Source organism: Nylanderia fulva, unplaced genomic scaffold (assembly GCF_048542155.1).
Source record: "Nylanderia fulva isolate GAGA-0341 unplaced genomic scaffold, ASM4854215v1 Scaffold99, whole genome shotgun sequence".
In the NCBI taxonomy this organism is placed as follows: domain Eukaryota; kingdom Metazoa; phylum Arthropoda; class Insecta; order Hymenoptera; family Formicidae; genus Nylanderia; species Nylanderia fulva.
Window position 1 is genome coordinate 339,634 of NW_028191123.1, and position 18,449 is coordinate 358,082.

Here is an 18,449-nt window from a genome sequence, read left to right on the forward strand (position 1 = left end):
TAAATATTTTTTTGAATAAACAATATTTTGATTACTAAATAATACAAATTTGAGTTTTAATAATTTAATACAAATTGTAAATTAATTAGAAAAAAACAATGCTATAGTAATTTTAAGTCAAAATATTATTTAATTTAATACGTAATTTATTAAATTTATATATTTTTGGCCATTTCTAATGCAGATAGATAATAATTTTGTTTCTTTCATTAGCGTAATAGGAATCACTAATCATATCACAGAATTTTAATGTATACATTTAACTGAATTACTATTTATTTGACTGTTTCAGCCTTTGTCATCTATTTCTCATTTTTGGCAAGCTTCTTCTGGTTAAATGTGATGTGCTTCGACATTTGGTGGACATTTGGGTAAGTTGCAGAATAAAAAAAGAATTCTTATTTTTAAAGACTGCCATATATATGTGTACATAGAGTTTTGAATAGCGAATTAGAATATCTCGAGGCTAATTATTAGAATCACCCCATTTTTATTATAATTAATTATTTATATTTGATACATACACATATTTACGTAATTATAATCGAGTAGACATTAATTATGGTTTATTAAAGATAAAGCGTATCTCTCTCTCTCTCTCTCTCTCTCTCTCTCTCTCTCTCTCTCTCTCTTTCTAGGTCAAAATATGGGTTAATTGATTCGTCAAATATTTTCACAAACGCCACTTGATCCGAGCAGAGCTCATAACAGAGAAATTTGATAATTGATAAACACGAGGGAGGAAATTGATAGCGACAAGACGCGAATTAATATCCGGTACGTGACTGACGCGCGTATATGGCGCAAACACAACCGAGTTAATTTTGATCTCGTTCGCAGTCGGACGTCGGTTCAAGAAGCCATTCCGATCGGGCAATATTCGATGCTCGGAGGAAGTATCAATAGAATATATTCCCAAACACATCGATAAATACATGAACATGGAGTTTACTGCTCCAACTAATCTTATATATTTCAATGTGAAACCTTTCTAAATTATATGTATATGTATATATATATATATATATATATATATATATATATATATATAATGTTTATTTGATCCCCTTGAAATTATAAAGACGCGTTTTTGCAAATTTATAATATTGCTTTAAACTCTTTTCAACCTAACCTAATCTAATCTAACCTTATAGAAGATAAAAAATATATGTATAATTTTATATATTTCTATATAATTTTATATTGTTATATATGTATAAAAATTTTTTCCCGGGCAATAAGTTTATAAATATAAAAACATTAAAATATCGTAAAGGCCGGTTCGCCAAATAAAATCATAACTAAGAACGCGCGTATATGGCGCAAACACAACCGAGTTAATTTTGATCTCGTTCGCAGTCGGACGTCGGTTCAAGAAGCGTCGGTATAAGAGTCGCTGTACAAGCCATGAAATACATATTTTGCTTAGACATTGCTAAGATATTAAGGAACAATCTCATATTTGAGATATGAATTCCTCGGTACCTTTTACCCCCCTAAAGTGATGTAGACGAGAAAAATAGATCGACGAGAGAAATATAAAAATATATATTTATAAATAAACTTATAAATAAAAAATTTATAAATAAAAATGTGAATACATATATGTATCCCAAGTAGCAAACTGACGTTATTAGACGTTACTTTGACACGTTTAATAATCTCAAAATGACGTATACTTGCTACTTGGGATTTTTATATCTTTTTTATAATTTACATATTTTTTATAACCGTGTTTACATAAGCAGTCTTAAAAATTATTATCTAGAAAATTATCTAGATGAATCGCCATATAATTTATCTTTTATCTAGATATATTTAAAACAAAATCATCTTGTTTATTTTATCTAAAATAAATTTACACATTTTTATCTCATCTTTATCTAGCTAATTTTAAAATCACCTAACAATAAGCACAATCACACTGCATATAATATAATCCATGTGTTTTCGATTGCGCTTACGATGTAAACCCTTTTTTCGCATTTGTTTTCACTTTTATTTTTTCTATTTTTATTTAGACAGGGTAGTACCACGAAGTAATTTTTTATCTTTTGCGTGTCAATGAAATCCCATGACGTGGTAATGTCGTGTCACTATTTGCTATTTCCGTATTGTGCGGATGATCTGTTGTCGCCAAGCCTACAGTCGTCACGTTGTTACGAGGGTGTGACAACTATCTGTGTGCGTGTACACATCGTGTATGTTCTTTTGTAATCAATTAGAGAAAATCAATTATCAGAAAAAGAACGTCACGACAGGGTCGTCCTCAGATTAATTTCCTTCGTTATTGCAAGCATGTATATAGTGATGTTATGTTCTTCCATACAATTTAACACATATAATATAATACATATATACATATGTTAATTGTAAGTTTTCATTATAATTTCGTAACCTTCTTACATAATACCGTTTACACCCACTTCAACTAGCACAACACACGTGTACACACTCATATAAGCACATTGCTATTTTAAGGCTGTTAGTCCTTTATTGACGTCATACTGAATTATGACATCAGAAGCAAGAAATGATAAAATGTTTCATTCTCTTGCGAAATATATTGAAATAAATTAATTTTTTTAAATATGATTACTTGCGTTTGTGATAATACACTTTAATAAAATATGCCAAAAATTCTTTCATTTTTGAAAAACTCGCTTTTGACATAATTCAATATAGTTGCAGTGAGTGTATGAGAGCCCTAAACAATAAGAAAAAATTATAGCTAGAGAGTTTTACAGTTTTGAGATGCACATCATATAATAGCAATAAAAAAATTAACAATGAATTTTGTAATAGCTAAAAGTGTGAAGGAAATTTAAAGGTCAGTTTGATTTTATTTTTTTTACATAAAAATTACATTTTTAAATAAAATTATATTATTAGAATTTTATTACGGCAAATTTTGAGAAATAAAATATTAGAATATATATATGTATTCCAAAATTCATAATTCCAGAGATATTCAACTTTTAAGCAGTTGTGACGTTTATCTCGTAGTTGTAGATTTAGCTAATAAAATTAATACAAAAACAGAAAAGAAATATAAAGTTTACATTAAATTACTAATAAATAAATAATACTGCTAACTAATAATAAATATTAGTTTAGTTAATAAAAATTTGCTAATTTATTATTGATTTTTACTTTAATGTAAAGGAAATTAAAATTATTTGATAGGGAGTAAGTTGTTAAATTCAAATTTTCCCTTTTAGTAATAATATTTTCCTTTTGTAATAACATTTTCCAAGATAAATAATATTTATCATTTTCTATACTTAAAATTATAGAAAAAATTACTGCTATAGTTTATATTAAAACTCCAAATTTATCCGTTATATTGGAGTTTATAATATTTTTTTATGAGAACTTAGAAAAACTATAGAGAGTTCATAACTTACATTTTCCATTTGTAATGATTTCTCGAAAGCCATTTCTTTTCGTTATTTATAATCTTAATTATTAAACATAACAGTGCTTAAATATAACGGAATAAATTGTTATTGATGATTTATATAGCAAGAAAAAAAATGAAATAAATCATAAATTTCACAACATAAAATCATCTAACATTAACTACGATTATTTTAACATATTTCTTAATATAATTTTTTATTACAATTTTTTTATTTACATTACAGTAGAAATTAATTTTTGCAAATTTTTCTAATATTTTCTATTAATGTAAAAATAAATTACAAATTTTTTATAAAAAAAAAATATTAATGCAAATGAAAATATAAAGCTATTGAAAAATATTTTTGCAACATCCATATTTATCGATTAGTTTTTAAACAAAAAAATTGTAAAAAAATCCTTCTTATCTAACCACAATTTCCTTTACTGTTACATTATAATAAATCCTACTTATCTTGCTGTACTAATTTAGCTATATGTAAAATTGAAACTGTGTTTTTATAGAGGATTCCGTTCGTTACAAGGAAGCATGAAGCAGCGAGACAGAAAGAAGTTTATAATATATTCGATTTATGCGTGGGGAAGCGCCTCCATTCTCACTATAATCTGCGCCATCATGAATTTTGTTGATAGCGTACCAAAGGACTTTATTCGACCGGAATTCGGTGACGTGGGATGTTGGTTCACTAGTAAGTGGTTGTCACTAATTATGGAACTCACATAATTAATTCTATTAACATTGATATACTTCATTAAAATCATATGATTAAATTGTACTACGAGGGTGGTTCTGACCTTAACATGAAGACGACAGCACTCATCAATAAAAGTTAGGGAATGTGTTTGCGCATCTTTTGAAAAATACTCACCAAAATTTCAGCCATTTTGGACGCGCAGTTGTTGTTTGACAATCGTTTGAGTGAGTCGATGTGAGTGTTTTTATAAAAATGGAAAAAATCGAATATCGAGCTGTCATTAAATATTTTTTGGCGAAAATCCACGAATTACGGTTTGAACTGCTTGACCACCCTCCTTACTCATCAGATCTAGCCCCAGGCGACGTTTTTTGTACCCTAAGCTAAAAGTTGCGCTCAGAGAACAAAGATTTTCGTCAAATGAGGAGGCCATTACCTTCGTAAACAATTATTTTGCCGAGTACTATTTGGTCGGATTAAAGAGATAAAAGCATCGCTGGGAGAAGTGTGTAGACTTACAAAGAGACTATGTAGAAAAATAAAAATAAATTTAAAGAAAAAGTGTCTTATATCTTTGTTAGGTCGGAAATTTTTCAGACCACCCTCGTATATAATTTACAGTCAAAAATTATTTTCTTATTTTATACTTCATTAAATCATATGATTAAATTGTACTATATAGTTTACAGTCAAAAATTATTTTCTTATAATCCTTCTAGACCAAAGTAGCAAAGTGACGTCAGAAGACGTCATTATGACGTCTATTTTTAGTCATTTTTTATCTATGACGTCAGTGACTAATAATGGTTTATAGGACATCATTTTTTAGACCAAATAAAGACGTTATTTTGAAGACGTCTTAAGACATCCTAATTTAGCTCCATCATTTATCGCTATGTGACGCACGATGTCTTTATCTCGCATTTAAGTTTTAGTCAAAGAATTATATAAAGCTGACAGAAAGAGATTGTTAACAGTAAAGTATCATAAGTATATTCTTCTAATGTGAAGTGTACTTGGCAACAGAAGAATGATTTTTTAACAAATAAATTTACGGAAATGTGCGTAAATTTATTTATTAAGGGGTAATGCCACTCTAGCGCCCGAAAAAACAGTCTAATTTTGACAATTTTTTGAAAATATATAGTAAATGGAATACAAAATCTGTTTAAAGGCTCTTATTATACATACTTTGAAGTATATACAAATTTTTTTCAATTTTTTTTACAAAATATGGGGGCGCTAAAATTCAATAAAGAAAGTCTCTTCTCACGAATAGTGTTCCGCGGGCGGAAAGATTTCTTCTTCAATTTTTGTTCTAAAATAAAAGACCAAACATATATTTTTCTGTTTTATATAAGATTAACTTAAGAAGTACGTACAGATTTTAAATTTCGTTGTAAACTTCTTTTATTATAAACAATTTTTCACGTATAATTTGTTACTTATAAAAATCCAACTTTTTGTTCAAACGTGCATCATTTTTACAAAAAAAAACGGTATTTTTAAATTTCCGTACGTACTTCCTAACTTAATCTTATGTAAAACTGAAAAGTGTTTTGTCTTTTATTTTAGTTCAAAAATTGCAGAAGAAATTTTTCCGACCGCGGAAATACTATCCGTAAGAAGAGGCTTTCTTTGCTGAATTCTGGCGCCGCCATTTTATAAAAAAAAAGTTGAAAAAAATTGTGAATATATTTTAAAGTATATATAATAAAAGCCTTAAACCGATTTTGTATTCTATTCACTATACAGGGGGAAAGGTACATATTTCAAGAGATTGTAGTATGGACCATTTTGAATAAAAAAGTTCATATTAACAGGCAGTGTGAAACTAGCATCTCAATTGTTAGCATCTCACAAATTCACTACAAATTTACTTGCATCCGACATAGTTCTAGGAGTTCTAATAAGTTTCAACAATAGTTCAATTGATTTGCATATAAAATTGCATTCTAAAGAAATGAGATGCTAACTTCTCGTACGGCTTTTCAGCATCTCATCGAATTTCGAATCTGTTATCATAAGGAAGCAATATTTTGACGAGTTCAACATTCTGGACATGAGTTCTCAAGAGTTCAGACGAAAAATACTATAATAAAAAAAATTTTAATAAAATAAAATAAAATTTTTAAAAAAATAATACATCATCGGTAGTGCCTTGAACTCTTTAGAAACTGATTTAATGCGTTAAGAATTGCAAGAAAAATATTTTACTACAACTAAAACTCTCGAATGTCGACCGGCATCTCACTTTTATCTGACTTAAAATGCATTTAAATGCATTTTCGGGCAGTAAATATTTTTTCAAAAATAATACAACATCGGTACTATCTTGAACTCTTTAAAAACTTTTTTAATGCGTTAAGAATTGTACGAAAAATATTCTACTACGACTAGAACTCTTGAATGTTGACCAGCATCTCACTTTTATCAGTCAAAAAGCATTTCAAGACACAAAAATGAGATGCTGATCGATATTTCAAAGTTCTAGTCATAATGAAATATTTGCCGTGCAGTTTTGAACATACTAAACAAGTTTCTAAAGATTAAGAGTTTAACAAGGCTCTGTAATATAAATATAAATTTAAAGATATAAAACAGGCAATAAGAGCCAACTCGCGGATGACAGTGCGTTATCCTAACGAAACTAAATTTTTCGTTAGGATTAAGTATCTGTGCACAAGGCACCAAATTTTACTTGGTCACGACCAAGATTTAAAATATGAAATAATCTCATATTTGAGATTTAATTTCAATAACCCTTTCACCCTCCCTACGGAAATAAGTAAATGCAACGACTTTCGGATCTATATTTTTCTCTTGCATTTACTTATTTCCGTAGGGGGGTGAAAGGGTTATTGAAATTAAATCTCAAATATGAGATTATTTCATATTTTAAATCTTGGCCGTGAGCAAGTAAAATTTCGTGCCTTGTGCACAGATACTTAATCCTAACGAAAAATTTAGTTTCGTTAGGATAACGCACTGTCATCCGCGAGTTGGCTCTTATTGCCTGTCTTATATCTTTAAATTTATATTTATATTACAGAGCCTTGTTAAACTCTTAAAATTTATACACGCTGGCTTAAACGCGTTTGTTTATCAACATTATTACATATAACAGAGAAAAGTATAGAATCGAAAGGATCTGAATAGCTCAGTTGGAAGAGCAGTCGCCCGGCAAGCGAAAGGTCTCGGGTTCGATTCCCGATTCAGCGACTTTCGGATCTATATTTTTCTCTTGCATTTACTTATTTCCGTAGGGGGGTGAAAGGGTTATTGAAATTAAATCTCAATAATGAGATTATTTCATATTTTAAACCTTGGCCGTGACCAAGTAAAATGTGGTGCCTGGTCACAGATACTTAATCCTAACGAAAAATTTAGTTTCGTTAGGATAACGCACTGTCATCCGCGAGTTGGCTCTTATTGCCTGTCTTATATCTTTAAATTTAAGTTTCTAAAGAGTTCAAGACAGTACCGATGTTGTTACAGCCGTTTGAATGTTAAACATCAACGAAATCTGCCACAAATGAACAAGAGTATAAAAAATGACTTATTTCTGCAAAAAACTTACAATAATTATAATGAAGACCACATGAAGAACTTACTGATAAAAATACAAAAACTTATTGGTGCTTTTATTGATGCAAAATATATGTTATTTATGTTTGTACGGTTTTTGCATCAATAAAAGCACTAATAAGTTTTCGTATTTTCATTAGTAAGTTCTTTATGTGGTCTTTATTAATTATTGTAAGTTTTTTGCAGAAATAAGTCATTTTTTATACTCTTGTTCATTTGTTTTGGCAGATTTCGTTGATGTTTAACATTCAAACGGTTGTAACTCCACACCTATTGAAAATTGGACACATGTTAATATGAAGTTTTTTACTCAAAATCGTCCATACTACAACCTTCTGAAATATGTATTTTTCTTCCTAAAACACTCTATATATTTTCAAAAAATTATCAAAATTAGACTGTTTTTTTCGGGCGCTAGAGTGGCATTACCCCTTGAAGCATTCTTCTGTTGTCAAATATATTTTAAATTTTTATATTTTATATTATCAAATTGTATTTATATTTGTTGAGTGAGATTTCTTACTGTGTTATAACTGATACTATATATCTATATTAATTGTTAAAATTGTAAAAATTTCATCAATTTAAGTCATATTCGTCATATTATGCCGTCAATAAGACGCCAGAAAAAGACGTCTCATGGATGTGACATATTGACGTCATTTTCGGATCTTATGAGATCAAATTAGTCTAATTGGTCCTTTTGTGACTAAAATTTACCGTCATTATGATGTCACTTTATTGCTATTTGGGGAGTATTAGGTGCTAAAAACGATATCATAAACCAAATTTCATTAGTACGTCAGATTTCCAAAATAATTGAAGTTTATTTTGTACAAATAACATGTAAAAATAGCTTTTTTGCGATATTTGAGATTTTTTTAATAAAAAAGGTTAATGTTATCTGAAAAATCTGATTACATATATGTCTCAAAAATATTTATAAAATATTTATAGAATATTTATAATAATTATTTTTATAAATATTTATCATAAATATTTTATAAATGTTTTTGGAGTCTTAAATTCAATAGATCATAAATATTTATCATAAATATCAGAAAATATTTACGAAAAATATGGTAAAGATTATAAATATAAAAAAGGTAAGTAACAGTAAGAGTTCCGATAATAAATATGAAGTGCGGTAAACAGAGCCAATTAAGAGCCAGGCGTGGTTATTAATACGCATAACACATAATGATAAATTGAATCGTTTATTGTACGTTTCATAAGTAAACATAATAGATAAAAAACAAAGTTTATACAAACGTGTCGCAAAGCGGGTGTCATAATCGTTATAAACATTACGCGACGGATTTTTTAACAAAACAGGTCATTACATTATTATAACACGTCCTACTTATAATTTTCGAGAAAAATAAAAAAACTAACAAAGTAAAATAAACAACCTAATATAGATACATTAAAACACATTTTGTTATAACATAAAAAAAAATATATTGAAACTAGAAATAGTTATAATTTCAGTAGATTCTCGACTATATTAAAAAACACATGGTGTAGCGTCTTCGTGTCGCTCTGTAGATTAAGGCTGTTGCGCTGCCGTTTTATGAAGATCATCTCAGATCAAGCGTTTACCGTGGACGCACTCCTCATTCAAAATTTCCACTTCATCCCATTCGAACTCGTGGTTTAATAGCCTGTGGTCCGTGATTACCAAATGTTGACCGGTATTCCTAGTGATGTGATAGCGATATTCAACAATGCGCGTCTTTAATAATCTACGCGTTTGTCCCACATATGTCGCAATCATTGCAAGAAATCCTGTACACGACGTTGTTACGCATTTCGTTGTGTAAACGGTCCTTCAGTATAGGAATGAACTTTGCCAATTTATTCAAGCCGGAATATGACACCATAGCTTGTATATCCCGGACCACAGGTACAAATTACTCCGAAATCGTCGGGACGTACGGCACATTAAAAAAGAACCTCTTTTGAATGTTATTAGCACTAGTCAATGCACCAGTCTCAATATTATTGGAAAAAATACGTCTCTTAATGCGTTCCGATAACACAGAGAAAATAAACTGTAACGGATATCCGTTTTTTAATAGAGTATTAATAGAGTATTAATCACGAATTTAAAGTTTTTTTGGTGGTAAGACGGATGTGATAGTCGGAAAGCTCTGTCCACGAGGTTAATGACCGTGCCTTTTTATGGCAGAGAGGATGTCGAGACTCGAAGTTTAAGAATCTGCCTAAATATGTAGATTTTTGATACCAATCGAATCGGAGATTACAGTTCACCAACATGATGGCGACATCGAGAAAATTTATCCTATTGTTCTCTCCCATTTCCATAGTAAATTGCAATCTGGGGTGGAAAGAATTGAAAATTTGCAGAATGACGTCCAGCTTAGAGCGTGGAACAGCCAACAACACATCGTCCACATATCTATAGTAAAATGGTAGAGAGAATGACAGAGTCTCGACAGTTCTCATCTCAAGGTCATGTAGGGTAATGTCCGCAATGATCGGAAAGAGCGGAGAGCCCATAGGTGTGTCAAACGTTTGACGGTAAATCACGTTTTCAAATTTAAAAAAGGTCGAGTTGAGAACAAACTTAATTGCAATTAAAAATTCATTATAGGGAATACTGCAATTTTTCTCGATAAATATCCATCTTCTCTTAACACTCTCTAACGCTAAGTCCATCGGTATATTGGTAAACAGCGATACGACGTCCAACGGAATCAATACACAATCGGTAGGAATACTCTTGCATCTTAGTTGTTCAACCAACTGAAAACTATTATTAACATGGCTCTCTGGTCGTGGAATAGAGTCATTTATTAAATCGTGTAAAAACAAAGCTAAATTATATAATGGCGTGTTAATCGACGAAACGATAATTCTTAGTGGATATCCGGTTTTGTGGATTTTTGGCAGACCATAAGCTTGTGCAAGAACACCGTCAGTGCAATTGAGATTCCTATACCTCGCTTCAGAAATATATTCACGCTTTTTCCATCTCGTGAGCAAATCGTGTAGACTTCTCATTACTTTTTTGATCGGATTTTTTTTAATTTTAATATAAGTATTATTGTCAGAAAGAAGCACATTCATTTTCTGAACATAATCACTCCTATTCAATGCTACCGTAATATTACCCTTATCAGCTCGTGTAAAAGTCAAGTCAGGATGGTCTTTTAAGAAGTGATGCGTCAACGTTGCGGCTTTGATCAGTTCGTTGTCTATATGTGATTTCTTAAACAAATAATTACCCGAATTATTTATGATGGACATTATACAATTCCGAACAGTAACTCGAGAATAATCAGGAAGTCTGTCTATATTATAATCTGTTGATTTAATAAACTTAAAAATAATTTTTTGTTTATTACTACTCGGAAGGCAGAATTTTTCACCGAGTTGCACAAGCCCTTGTACTTCTGCCGGCACTTGAGAATCCGACAAATTAACAAACCAACCTTCACGTAAATCTAGTGGTTAGGGTTATCTGTAAAATCATGCGGATTTATAGTGATCTCTATGGAGTTAACATTTTTAGTAGGAGAAAAGAGGATAAGGATAAATTCGTCCAAATTTGTCGAGTGTTTTGGTCAGATGTCGTTATTGAGGAGAATCTGCAGTAATATTTAACCGTTTTAATATTATTAATAATATTTCTATTATGTTTGTGAAGAAGCCACTGGAATTTCTTTTCTAATCTATTACGTTCATTCACAAAATGGCAGTAGAGAGATCTATTTTGTGTATGAAAAAAATTATCACATAGCATAATAGGTAATGCAACCGTAATCGACCGTATTAGTTTGTAATTAAGAGTACGTAAATGTCTAATGTGTTTGTGTGTGTCATATATCTCGTTACGTGTCATATTCATCACAAATCTACGTATTATAATGTCAAATTTTTTACATTATAATACGTATTTTTTACGTTATAATACGAGTGCTTAGTCTTAATAATATAGTTCGTCGAACACCGTAATAAGATACTGATATTTCGGATAGTGTTATGTACCTGCGATAACTTGCTTGCTATTGTTTTATTTAAGTATGTATAAATCTTTACACGCTTTATGTACTATAAAATTCGAAATTTCATATTGTATTAATTTCTTAGATGCTGAAGATGGTCTGAACTAGGATCGAAACGTACGAATAAACGATTCAATTTATCATTATGTGTTATGCGTATTAAGAACCACGCTCTTAATTGGCCCTGTTTACCGCACTTCATATTTATTATAAATATGTTAAATTATTATGATACAGTTTTTTTTTTAATTTATATTTTTTTGAATAAATACTCAGTAAGAAATCATGAGTTAAAAAGACATACAATCAACCACTTTTTTAATCAAAACAATGGGTTAATATAGTCTAATATAAAATTTGGTCGATTGTTGATGTTTTGTGTTTTTCAAACTCTATTAGCCATTTATAAAAAGTTAAAAATGTTTATAAGACATATAACTTATTAGACATTTATTTTAAAATAAAATATAAAATTATAATAAACACTGAATATACTTAGGCAACAGAGTAGTTTAACAAATAAATTTACGTACACATCAATATATACGTAAATTTATTTGTTAAAAAACATTCTGTTGCAGAATGTAGTTCAAAAAGAGAATTAATTTTATAACATTTTTAATTTTATAAATTTCCGTTTTGGCCAGCCTTATATAATTCTTACGATGAAAATCAAATACGAGAAAGAAACGTCACATAGCGGTAAATGAAAGAACTAACAATTTAGTTAAAAAATATTTACAAAATAATTACTATAAATATTTATCTTTATATATCATAAATATTAATGAAATATTTAATATATGTTTTAATATGTTAAATAAAGGTTTTCATAAAAGATTTTCAAAATATTTATATAATATTTGAAAAAAATATATATTCATAAATATTTATATAAATTTTTATCATAAATATAGTATGCTGTCTGAGACACATAAATGTATTGTTTGTAAAATGCATTTCTTTTTATTTTAATATCTTACTTTTTAGTCATGTCAAAAGGGATTTAAATACAGAATTTTGTTGCAAATATTTCGCCTATAGTGATGAAGTCATATAATTATATTCATAATTTGTAGTTTTCCTTATGGAAATTTAATACTGTAATCACTGAAAGTTCATTAATTTAATTGCTAGAAATTACTATATATCAGCCAATTCAGTACTCAAAATAAGTGATTAATTATACTTATTAGTAATAAATTTCCATACGGATTATGAGACTATAGATACTCATACACAGTGTAACTTATATCTTGATAGAGTTCATTAAATATATATTTACATGTATATAGGGTGTCTTATTTTAATTGCTCATCTTGAATTTTTCGAAACAATTGCATTTTTGAAAAAAATATTCCAAACAAAAGTTGTATGGGCTAAAAGGAAACAAATAATTGTAAAATTAATTTTGAAAAAAAATATCCAAAAAAAAATTTTTTTTCCAGGAGCATCTCCATGTAAGAAGTAGTTCCTAGCTTTAATTTTTCTTTCCATTTTTGGCATATTAAACTTCAATTATTTTGAAAACTTGACGTACTGGTGAAAATTTATAAAAAACCTTGATTGGTTTAAAATAATAAAACATATAATTTTTTGTAAAGTAGTGTTATCTTTGTTAAAATAAAAAATATATTTGAGATTATTACAAAAGTGTCGCCTCCTAATATTTTCTATTATTGTGAAAAAAAATAAATTTTTTATAAAAAATATTTATGCAGTAAAAATATACCTATAGCTATTGAAATATGTTTTTATACAACATGTGCCATGTTTATAGATTAGTTATTAAACAAAAAAGTTATATTATGGAATTATTTAGGTTAAAGAAAGTCTGATTGTATTGATTCTAAAGTCTCTTGTAAAAATTAAAAACGTTTATAAAAGTTTTACACATTTATAAAAAATATGTAAAACTGCACAAAAGTTACATCTCACCGATTTTATTGCCAAATATATTTTGTTTCACTCTAACTCACTGCACCAATATGCACTAGTTTAGCAGCAACGGTGCAGCAACAAAGAACAAACCCTTATTTAACAATAAGTGGCGATAAAATCGGTGAAATGTAACCTTTTATGCATGTTTATAAATAATTATATATAATGTAATTATATACGATATAATATAATATTATAAATTTATTCTTGCTTTATAGCGAACGCAGCAAAGGCGTTGTACTTTTACGGACCTATGGGTATCACTGTTATCTGCAATATTTGTTTATTCATCTCTACGGCATTAAAGATCGTGCGCCATAAAAAAGACACAGCTCATCATCTAAGAGGTTCGGAAAGTCAGCGTCACGATGATAATAAACAATGGTTTGTATTAAATATTTCCTTTTTGTTATTACCGATAATTTGTCCTGATAACGAAATATATATATTTCAATATATCTGTTTGCAAATACGGATAATGTATAATGTCAATCGGTTCTCGTTCCTAAGATGATTATTTTTAGACGGCAATTTTCCCATGCGGAGGTTTGCTTTGATAATTGCGAAATCTTTTATAAAAACAAACACATCGCCGCCGTTTCGATAGCGTGAACGGAATTTCTTGAGAGCATCTGCGGATTCTCCAAAAGATGACAAACGATAACACTAAAACGGATAAAATAAAACGTATAAATTTATAATGAATTCGTGTTTTGTAAAAACAGAAATCATATTTCTTAAGGTTTCTCTGTCTCTTCGTTAGACCATACTGATATAATATATGATATGAGAACCCAGCCAAAAATGAATGATCAAATTGATGTCAAATCGATATCGATTTGACATCGATTTATCTAATCGACGTTGATTCAACGATGAATCGACGTCGATTCGATATCATTTCTGGCTGGAAAGTGAGAAATCATATGATTTCCATGCAGCACACAAACGTTGAATCAACATCTCGAAAACGTTACCCTGCAATATTACAATATTGTATAAATATTATAAAATGTAGATTCAATATTAAGAATATGTTGCAGAAATGTCTAATGTTTGCTGAATTGCAATGTTGTGTAGACGTTGTTTCAATATTGTAGCAATATAAAAGAATCAATATAGAAAACGCAACATAGATTCAATGTTGTAGCAATAACGTTGTTTCAATATTGTAGCAATATAAAAGAATCAATGTAAAAGATGCAACATACATTCAACGTTGCAAAAATATTAATATTTCAATATTCAACATTGCAACGTATCAACAACGTTATTTTAACTTTTTGTGCTATATGGGATTTTTCTTGCAAATTACATACCGATATAAATAAGTTTTTTTGAATACAATTACTTATGTTAATAATAATTAGTAAAATACTCTTTTTTGATTATGTAATTTGCAACTAGCAGCTACGTATTTTTTTAAAAGCCTTTGTTTTCTTTACAATCGATTTCTCTCAATTATTTTGTGCATAAAAGTATTAAGGTGAGATCATCAGAAAATAAATACTTTGACGAGATATTTTATATAAGATTATGTCAAATTAAAATATAAAATATCTCATAAAGTATTCACTTTTTGACCATATACTATAACCATAACTTTTTATACAGAATATTGCGAGGAATCGATTTATATAAAAAAATTTGGTGGTTCTATTTAAAAAATTTAAGATAATGTTATTCTGACCTTAACAATGACATTTAAAGTTAAAGTAATAAGATCCATAAATAGATATTTTTAAACCCTACAATTTTCATTTGAAATATTTTTTCTAAAATGCATTGTTTACAAGATATTTGACTGTAAGCACACACAATGATGATTACTACAATGTATATAAATCGTCATAAGCGTAAAAGATACAAAAACAAATACATATATTCACTTGCAGGTTCAATCTATATTTGAAGCTGTTTATCGTGATGGGCATAAATTGGTCTATGGAAATAGTGTCGTGGTTGTTCAAGGATGCAGCACCAGAATACATCTGGTATCTTACCGATCTGACAAATACTCTGCAAGGACTCATTATTTTCATCATTTTTGTGTGGAAGGAGAAGATCAAGCGACTGTTGCTGAAACGATTTGGTTGTCAGACTCGCGGTCCATTTTCTAGAAATTCGACACGAAGCGGTTACCTTAGCTCGGCTTCGCGTACCTGTACCACTACGTCAGGAGTGATTCCCCTGCAGGAAAAGATTAGTCCTTACGTGCAAGGGAACTGTCGTGGTACGAAGAATTCATCTGACGAAGCTGATCCTTAGATCGGGATTCATAATCAGTTCTAATATTTAAGATAGTTTTAAGTACAATCTTAAGATGTCACTAACCACAGAGTCGTATCAACATCTTAAGAGAATGCTGAATAAGATTTGTTTTATCGATAAATCTTTATTGGCTATACAGAATGAAAAATCTTTTACTATAAAATTAAAGTATCCATAATAACAAATCTGGTCTATTATATGTATATGTATATAAAAAGAAACCAAGAAAGTTAAATAATTACAATTTTCTTATCGGTTAAGTTAGATTTACCCAATGCAAGAATCGATAAATTTTGTAAACAATATAATTATTTAGCTTTCTTGTTTTTTTATATGTAGTAGCCCAGATTTGTTATTATAAATACTTTAATTCTAGTAAAGAATTTTTCATTCTGTATAGCCAAGAAAGAGATAAATAAAAATAATATTTGTCGATAAAATAGATCTAGTCAGCATCCCCTTAAACGCGTCTGATCTTAAATACGTCTGTTTTATCGATAAAACGATCATTTTTTTGCTCGTTTTCCTTTTTATTGGTTTAATAGAATAATAAACATTTTTCACGTATTACACACACGCGCACGCGCGCGCGCGTACACACACACGCACATGCGCACACGTGTGTGTGTGTGTGTGTGTGTGTGTGTGTGTGTGTGTGTATACAGGGTGTCCCAAAAAGATCGGAACACTGAAAAATCTCGAAAAATATACGGTTTGCAGAAAAAAGTTTTAGACAAAAGTTGTAGGGTTTAAAAAATTTATTTATTGATCTTATGAGTTTGACCTTGGGTGGCGTTACGATGGTTAGAATAAGGTCACTTTGAATTTCTTAAATGGAACCCTATATTTCTTATTAGATATTCTTGTAGCTTACTTCGAGAACTTTTCAAAACACTATAATTAAGTTATTTTTTATAAGATACTTTCCGAATTACAAAACTTGAAATTTACAGTTCTCAAAGGCTTGCTGTGATTACAATTCTAACAAATTTTAAAAATGAAGACGAATGGAAGAAAGAGTCCGTATGTAAGGATGTTGAAGAATACGAAAAAACCTTATTATTAAATAATTCTTTAACTTTCGCGATAGACATTATACAAAATATTGTATGTGACATGTGCGGAAGACAACGAATATACATCGCGCGTAAAGTTGCCACATTCGCCTCAGCTTATGATGCATTCACACACGTAATCATGTGGTTACAGCACTCGCCTTCAGCTCGTGCTGCAAATCACGACTCGTACTCGTGTGATTGCATCATAAAATTTCGGCTTATGCAGCAACTTCACGCGCGACATAATTCGTTCTTTTTCACACTTGTCACATAAGATACTAACTCTATTCAACCAATAAAAAAAAAGCATGTAGAAAATTGTTTTATTATTTTATCGATAAAACAGACGTGTGTTTAGGATTACTTTGATATTATTTAAGACGGTCTTGAAATGAGAAGGAACTATGAATACCAGCCTTAATGCCAAAAAAAAGTTTGATCGTAAATCAGGGATCAATGGTTAACCAGCAGTTAACTGTGCCATAATTTAATTCTCCAATCGAAGATTAATTTTACATTATTATTGCATTGATCTCTATTTATTTAAAACATGTTTGTTTCTCTCCCTTTTTCTCTCTATTTGCTTATTTTTATTATCGAAAAGTATACCTAAATCTTTCTTTAATCTTCTTTTTACGGTTCAATAAATATTTTGTTTTTAAATTTTTATAGCATATACATATATATATATATATATATATATATATATATATATTAGCATTGTGCAACATTATAATCAATTATTTTTATCATTTATAATGTTTTGTAAAATTCATAAGATTTATATGCAACTATCAATTACTAAATTATTATTGCAGCAGATAAATATAAACTATCATTGTTATATTAAGGATTGTAATAAAAAGCTCGTGCGCACACGCATAAGTCACATACTTTTTGTAATTTTAATGTTTAAATGTTAGTTAATAAAAATATAATTTTGTGAATAATTTTTTAAATCTAATGTTATGATGCACAAATATCTAAACATGATGCGCATACTTCGAGTATGTAAAAATTAGTTTATCTATGTACAATTTTTTATAATTTATGTCAAGCAGAAAGTATTTGATGACTTTGAGACATAATAATTTTTTTAAATAAAACCGTCGATACATTGACTTGATTTGAAAGTAACAATAGGGCACATAATACTTACAATCAGTAGAATATTAAATTACTCTTTATTTATTCGTTTGTAATAAAGTAAAAGCTTATTGTATATTACGTATTATGGTGTTATATATATCGACTGCCATATATAGATATATAATATAATAAATTTTGCTTCAATATATACAAATATTATTGTATATATATTTTAAACGATGTTTGATAATATCGTTTTGATAAAAACATAGCGAGCAACAATTTTATTAAATTTAGCTTTAAATATACATTATACAATCACTTTCTTTAATGCATATTTTTTATATATTCAT

The 18,449-nt window shown here is 29.0% G+C and overlaps 2 protein-coding genes across 7 annotated transcripts in view; one reads left to right on the plus strand and one right to left on the minus strand.

Moving 5' to 3' along the window:
- The window catches only part of LOC114934345 (G protein-coupled receptor Mth2), a 37,437-nt gene extending 19,206 nt beyond the window's left edge, over nt 1–18,231 (plus strand). For all 6 annotated transcript variants that reach the window (XM_085490175.1, XM_085490177.1, XM_085490173.1 and 3 more), the window contains 4 exons: nt 293–371; nt 3,928–4,112; nt 13,897–14,062; nt 15,574–18,231. In XM_085490175.1, the coding sequence (XP_085346301.1) occupies nt 293–371; nt 3,928–4,112; nt 13,897–14,062; nt 15,574–15,946 (803 nt within the window). In that variant the 3' untranslated portion in view covers nt 15,947–18,231. The remainder of the gene's footprint in view (nt 1–292; nt 372–3,927; nt 4,113–13,896; nt 14,063–15,573) is intronic.
- Nucleotides 9,807–10,979, minus strand: LOC146719420 (uncharacterized). The gene has a single exon (XM_085490169.1). It carries the CDS (start codon nt 10,977–10,979, stop codon nt 9,807–9,809), a length of 1,173 nt encoding a protein of 390 aa, XP_085346295.1.
- Nucleotides 18,232–18,449: the final 218 nt, after the last annotated feature.

Excerpts from the sequence above, each read along its gene's own strand:
- LOC146719420 (XM_085490169.1), bottom strand. The coding sequence starts at position 10,979 with ATGTCCATCATAAATAATTCGGGTAATTATTTGTTTAAGAAATCACAT.